Here is a 7,161-nt window from a genome sequence, read left to right as displayed (position 1 = left end):
TTTCCACTTGCACTTGGGCTGCTGTGGCAGGTAAGGGGCTGGGGACAGATGCAGATGCCTGATAATAATGGAGAGAAGGTCTGGCAAGATTGTCCAGCTGTGTATGGATGTGACTAACCTGGAAGCTCCACTGGAATAGCTACAGAACATGAGGGTGAAAGGAACTAATGCATTGCTCTAAAATGGGCTGAAGTGATTCACGGCACAACTGATCCGGAAGAAGGAGAGCACTGAAACCTGAAAGGTGCCCAGAACTGACAGGAGCTGACAAAACCTGCCTTGATGATGCAAGGCTAATAAAAATAATTCATGGACCTGTGCTAGACCTTGTTACTAGCAGACATGAGGAGAAGAAAGCTAAAAGAGAATCTGAGCATGAGTCTGGCCCCATGAACGTGAGAAGCCAAAGAGTTTCTTATAGAAGCAGCTGTGCTGAGATTTCACAGGCAGAGAGGGCAGGCAATGAAGAGAGATATTCTTCTACCTACACTGCCTTTTCCTCAGTTCTATGTCCACTGGAGATTGTGGAAAACTCTGGAGAGACACCTCTGAGAGAATAGAGGTCTAGTCTGTCATAGAGAAGCAGGTGTGGAACAGTGACTACATGAGCTCTGTGAGAGGAGGGCCAGCCCAGTCCTACCCAGCTGAACCACAGGGACACATTTTCCTACAGAAAAAGGAGAGCCATGAGAGCAGAACATAAATGCTTGCAGGAGGAGCTGCTCATGTGAGACACAAACATCCCCTCCATGATGCATGGAGCCTTCCAGACAATTTGTCCTAATCTGCTGCAGTGCTCAGTGGGGTGTGAGATCTGCTCTGAGAGGACACAGCCTGTGACCAGCAAGAGCAGAGCAGTGATTGTGTCCTTGTACTGAGCACTGGTGAGGCTGCACCTGGAGTACTGGGATCAGTTTTGGGGCCCACACTCCAAGAAGAACATTGAGGGGCTGGAGCAGACTCAGAGAAGAACAACAAAGCTGGGGAAGGGTCTGGTGAGGAGGAGCTGGGGTAGTTCAGTCTGAAGAAAAAGGAGGCTCAGGGGAGAACTCCTCACTCTTTGCAAGTCTCTGAAAGGAGGCTGGAGTGAGGTGGGGGTCCATCTCTTCTCCCTAGTACCAACCGATAGGATAAGTGGAAGTGGCCTCAAGCTGCATCAGGGCAGGTTTAGGTTGGACATTGGGAAAAATGTCTTTGTTGCAAGAGTGGTCAGGGACTGGAACAGGCTGCCTGGGGAGGTGGTGGAGTCCCCATCCCTGGAGGTGTTCAAGAAATATGGACATGGCACTTTGAGACATGGTTTAGTTGACATGATGGTGTTGGCTGACAGTTGGGCTCTAGAGGTCTTTTCCAACCCAAAGAGTTCTATGATTCTATGACACTGCATCTCCAGTGGCTCTATCCAGCTTACACTCACCTCTGGGCTCAGCTGCAAAGCAGCAGGCTGTGGGGGTGGAAACCCTTCCCCCAGTGCCTGGCTTTGGTGCAGTGACTGCCCTGTGTGCCCTGCACAGCCCTGGTCCTTGCTGTGGCTGCCAGCAATCTGCCAGCTGTGGCCGCAGATCTTGGCTGTGGCGTGGTGCAGAGGCTAGGTGGGGATGCACCCTGCCTGTGCCTGCACAGCAGCTGGTAAGGAGAATAAATTGCTAATAAGCAGGAGCTGAAAAAAGTGTGTTTGTGAGCCCAGCAGAGAACAGCACAGATAGATCATGCTGAGGGACAGGTAGGATCTCTCACCCAAATGTCAGCACATCCTTATGCAGAAAAGCCCAGAAGGTAGGGAGTGTGTCCTCCCATCCCCAAGGGTGTCTGGAGCTCTGGTGGCAGGAGGAGTGGTCTGCTTTTTGATCTACTTCATTTTATTTTTCTAGTTATGGGGATGTATCACTTTCTCCCCATTTTTATTTGGTTTTGATCATCTTAAGCAGTGAATCCCATCCCAGCAGAGAGCAAGGTAGGCTGAACTCACAGGTTACCTTTTGGTCATCTTGCCCTCCCCAGTGCCCTAGCAGGGAGCAGCAGCAACACGCAGGAAGGACCTGCTCTGGGTTTTGATGAGCTTGTCACACGGAGCCCAGGGAAGCAATGGTTTCCAAGAGGTGTCAATGACTCTCTGGAAGAGGGTGGCTGAACCAGAAGAGTGGTGAAGCATCATCTTCATTGGTAGTGAGCAAAATGACACAAAGGCACCTCTCTGCACCTCCATCTTCACCAGATCTTTACAAGACAGCCTACAAGGCTAAACCTGTGAGTAGATCCTGATGGACAAACTCTTGTTCATCCATTGCACTTGGCTGGGTCTAAGATGGGGAGTAAGGAGCTCCAGAGCCATTTTCTTCTGTGACCTCCATGCCCAGCAGCCCTTGAGGCAAGCTCTATAGCAGCAGTCACCTTGTGGAGCTGCTCTGTCACCTCAGTGCCTTGAGGCTGGGTGAGATGGAGGTCACCCCCCCCCCCCCGCCCCCTTATCTGTTTCACTGGTGGCTTGCTGATTTAGGAGCATACTGCACCCTGTTCTGCACTGACCCCCAACCCTCTAGGATAGAGACCTGCTTGGGTGCACTGCAGCTGCTGACCTCTGCGTCCTGGTTTTGTTTGCAGCATGCAGCTAGGCAGAGGAGGGTGATTTGCTGCATGCCCAGATCTCATCTCAGTGTACATCCAAGCTGTGCTGCTGAGCCACGTCAGGTGCAAAGCATTTAGAAAGAAATGAGTAAGAAGAGGCAGAGTTTTCTAACAAGTAATGTCATTTAATGAATGCTTTACTCTAGAAAATAGAAACTACCCAGATGCTGGTTGGTTGGGCTGTTTGGGGCTGGGAGAAGGCCCTTGCCTGGACATAGAAAGCCTTCTCTGGCTTCTTTTCTCAGTGTTTGCAGTTGCTGGGAACAAGGAACCATCTGTGTACTGAGAGAGACACTAAGGGGGCAATTTGTTTCTAAACTGTGGGAAGGCTGCAGAATGCCTTCCCACCCTGTCTCATTGGACAAGTGGTGTGAAGGGCTCAGAGCTCACCAAGATCTTTACAGCTGACTCGTGCCTAAAAGGGGTAGAGTCAAGTGGTGGTACGTACCACAGCTCAGTCCTCTACCACCACTGGAGATGCCTCACTGTGCAGAACACCTTGCGGGCTCTGCTGTCGTCGCACGTCCTTCTGGATGCTTTTCTGCATGTGCTGTGTCTCTTCCCTCAAGGTCTGGCTGCTGATTCCAGGGAATATGCTTTTCAGAATGTCACAGTACACCATGTACAGCTCTGGATCTATTTTGGGCTTGGGCAGAGACTGGGAGTTGCAGGCCTGCTCAGTGACTGAGTGCTGCAGCAGGTAGACATCGCCGAAGAGCGCAGTGAGGATCTTGTGTGCAGCCTTGTAGGGGTCATCTTCAGACTGCACCATGGCCTTCAGCTCCATCAGGGTGTAGCCATTGTAACGCTTGCTGTCCTCGGCCAGGGGCTGCACGGTCTCACCTATGTGCCTCACTTTCCACTTCAGGCATTTCAGTTCTCCTTTCACATCCTCTAATTCTTTCTCCATGGCTTGGAATTCCTTCGTGGTTACAAATCTCCTGCCAAGGAAAGAAGCGGCAGATACAGTGTGGAGTTGAGAGGCTCAGAGGAGTGAAATCAAGCCAGCTTGCCTGGAGTCAGACCAGAGAGCCCAAAGCATGGCAAGGAGAGGAGGAAAAGCATGGCAATCTGAAGAGGAGATTGGACATGGCACTTGGTGCCATGGTCTAGTCATGGGGTCTGTGTTTATAGGTTGGACTCGATGATCCTCGAGGTCATTTCCAACCTTAGTTATACTGTGAGACTGTGATACTGTGAAGGGGGATACTGGTCGTGCTAGTGAGCACCATGCCTAGCTCTGATCTGGCAGGCTTTAGAGCAGCAGCAGAGTTCCTCTCTGCTAGCACTGATGAAACCGTGCTTTCTTTAGGAGGAAATGAGGCAGCTTAAAACTGCCCTGTTGGAGGAGCTGAGGTTGACAAGCTGGCTCAGGGGTTGTCTGCAATCAGGCTTGGAGAGCTAAATGACTGCATGGAAAATAGGGTGTTTTGTTCCTCTGATAACAGAGTTTGGAGTGGGGGCACAGGGTTGTTTCTGGGAGCCAAACCCTGGGAATATCCAAATCGTGAAAGGTATGGGAGCCTCTTAATGACCCTACATCACCTTGAGTCCTCTGAGGACTTAAAGTTGTGCATGGTGTGGATACGTACCTTTCATAATCAGGATCTTCCAGGTCTGATTCAAACCCCTTTCCTGTATTCCCTAATCCAGTTCTAGAATAGCCAGGAGACTGGGAGCTGTCTTCAGGAGTCGTCGTTGCTCGAGGCCCGGTGCTTTTCCTGGCTGGGGTCAGCGTGTGGTCCGATGCTGAAGCTTGTACGTCTTCTGCTGCGTGAGGACAAAAGGTGTAGAAGGAAGCTGCATTGATCCCTGGGCTGACTGGAGAGCAGTCAGAGTATTGCTGTGGCTTGGCTGAGCTGGGTGTTAGACTGAGCCTGGGGCTGGCCGGGCAAGATGCTGAAAAAGTCCTTGCTCCAAACGGGCTGGAACACGATAGTACTAAATTTCTGTCTCTTTGCTCAAATGGTTGTGGGTTTGGTGGTTCTCCTGGGGCCAATCTAGTGATGGAGGCAATGTCCAGCAGGGTTTGATCCTGAACTGTGGAGATCTGGCTGGTTGGTTCTGATGAAAGTGAAGAGCTGCTTGATGTGTCGCTGGAAGAGCTTGACGTAGCGAATGGGGGCATGTTCTGAGCATTATGGTCACTCCTGTTCCTCTGCGTGCTAGTGACACTTAGAGCTGAGTGTTGTGAAGCCCTAAAGAAAGACAAACATAGGCTTTTTCCTCTGGACTGGTCTAAAGGCTTCTAAAACAGTATTTGGCCTATTCTGGAACAACTTTAAGCTTGTTTCCCATAACTTCATTTCCCCATGGGCTGATTGGCTTCTCATGTCTGCATAAAACCCTCTGCTTCTCATGACCAAGCACAAAGTGTCTGAGAAAAAGCCACCAGTTCCTTCCTGGTGCCAACTAGCCCTTCATCAGCTCTCATCAGTGTGACAATCACTGGCATATCAATGTTCTCCTTCTCAAAAGTCATACAGCTCTGTGAGAACTGGAGGACAGGAAGGGAAGCAAGCTCCTGCCCTACCGAGTGTGGTGACAAATCTCTCTAAGAATGCAAAAGAATAAAGCCTGCCTTGCAGTTTTGCACAGCACTTGCCCTTGATCATCCCTGCAAAGCATGAAGACCTGCCCTCACCTTGGAGGCACATGCTGTAGTCTCCTGGTAGCTCTGCACAGTGACCCAGTGAATTAGAGGATGAACAAACAGGCAAGAGAAAAACAGAAGGGCAGCACAGAGCGCTATCAGTGCTCTCCTTGTGACATTGTAGGACATTTCTTTTGTACAGCTCAATGTATTAAGGCCTTTTCTTCCCTCTCCTAACCTGTAGATTTTCTACAGGGCTGCCCAGTTATTTCAGTTGGCTGGAAATGCCACCTGTGTGGGATGCCAAACTGTCCCTCCTGAATATGTTTCCTGTATTTTCTTCTGGCTGTTGCCAGGCAGGAGAGATCCCAGTGCTTGCTTTTCATTTGGGCTTTATTGTTATGGCTAAATTTTACTTGGTTTGCCAAGGCTGATGGCAAGAGAGGAAGATGTGCCCATGCAGACTGAAGTTGTCCTGACAGGTACTGGCTGTAGCCTTGTCCTTGAAGGGGAACACAAACACTCTGTGCAGATCATGGTTCAGGATTTCTAACAGCCAAAGGACATGACAAACTTTTGTAGCAACAGCAGTGCCCAACTCCTCTTACACCCATATTGCTCTTGTGGTGGAACACAACAGGACATCCTGGTCTGGATTGCTTATAGGAGATCTGGTGCATGAAGTCCTGTCCTCTTGGTACTGGTGGCTTGAATCTGCTAAACATTAACTTGTGCACCTCCCTGCACCTTTCTCAGTGTGGGATGCAGTTAAATGCCAAATTGCTAAGGTTTCAAGGGATATGCCTCACACCTGTTGGCTTCTGTAGGCTTAATTGAGCCCTTTGCTAGATCACAGCACAATAACCAGCTTTAAATCAAATTTAGAGGTTTTGTAATTGGAGAAAGCAGAAAGTACCAGAGCTAGGCATAAAAACAGAGTCAAAAAAGAAGCATAAGGTGAGGTCTATAAAAGGCAGTGAGAAGGCAAGAGCAGGTATGGCAGGGGGAGCACCCTGCCCCAGCAGCGCTTCCTGCCAGGAACTAGCTGAGCAAGGGTGGAATTGCCAGCTAGATATAAGCAAAAGCTTTTTCACCCTGAGGGTGTTCAAACACTGGGTCAGAAGCTAAGATATACATTGGGATCTCCATCCTTGGAGGTATTTAGAGCTCAGCTGGGTGAGGAACTAAGTGGCCTGATCCAGCCTGGTCTTGCTATGAGCAAAGGCCTGGACAAGAGACCAGAGGAGGCCCTGTCCACCCTCTGTTTTCCTGTGATTCAGCCATTCTACCTGAGTGAGAAGAACTTGTTTCCCCCAGAGAGAGCTGTCTGTGGGCTCATGGACTGCTCTGAGAGCCAGAGCAGGAGTGGAAAAGGGTCAGCTCAAGGAACACAAAACTTATTTCCATCAGAGCTACATTCCAGGCATTCCTTAATCCTCACAACAAAACTCTCCACTGAGGAAATAACTTTTGCTGTGGCAAAAAATAGGAACCCTCTTGTGCCAAGAGCAAGCCCACTTTTAGGTGACTACAATAAAACTGAAATGTAACATGTTTTGTTTAAAACATCTGCATTTGGCCTCCAATATCTTAGAGTCTGAAACTAACAGCAAGGGAACAACAATCCCTGCCTGCACTCTGGGGGCAAACAGGATGTGCAGAGTAAAGGAGAGGCTGGTTGGGTGCAGACACGACCCGAGCTGCTGCATTTCACATCTTTAGCAGAGTTGGCTTTCGTGGGACGGGGGTTGGGTTGTTTGGTGGTTGAGGTTTTGGGGGTTTATTGGCATAAATCCAGGATGAGCTGCAGGAGATGGAATGTGTATTGAAAGATGCAGTGTAAGAGTGACAGAAAGCAGGTTTCATAACTAACCTCACTGAAATCTAGAGAAGCAACTTTCCCAGTCCACCTGTGCAGCAGAGGAAGCAAAAAGGCTTTATAA

General features: G+C 49.6%; 1 protein-coding gene across 1 annotated transcript in view; it reads right to left on the bottom strand.

The window, feature by feature from the left end:
- Nucleotides 1-2,754: 2,754 nt before the first annotated feature.
- Nucleotides 2,755-7,161, bottom strand: part of GSG1L (GSG1 like) — a 66,203-nt gene continuing 61,796 nt past the window's right edge. Inside the window, exons 6-7 of the mRNA XM_068147212.1 lie at nt 4,218-4,823; nt 2,755-3,566 (exon numbers count right to left, since the gene is read on the bottom strand). Of these exons, the coding sequence (XP_068003313.1) occupies nt 3,080-3,566; nt 4,218-4,823 (1,093 nt within the window). The 3' untranslated portion in view covers nt 2,755-3,079. The remainder of the gene's footprint in view (nt 3,567-4,217; nt 4,824-7,161) is intronic.

Source organism: Melanerpes formicivorus, unplaced genomic scaffold (assembly GCF_026170545.1).
Source record: "Melanerpes formicivorus ecotype bairdi unplaced genomic scaffold, bMelFor1.0.p_v2 SCAF_14, whole genome shotgun sequence".
NCBI classification, from domain to species: domain Eukaryota; kingdom Metazoa; phylum Chordata; class Aves; order Piciformes; family Picidae; genus Melanerpes; species Melanerpes formicivorus.
Note: the sequence above shows the minus strand (reverse complement) of the source record. Positions and strands in the feature narration are given on the sequence as shown.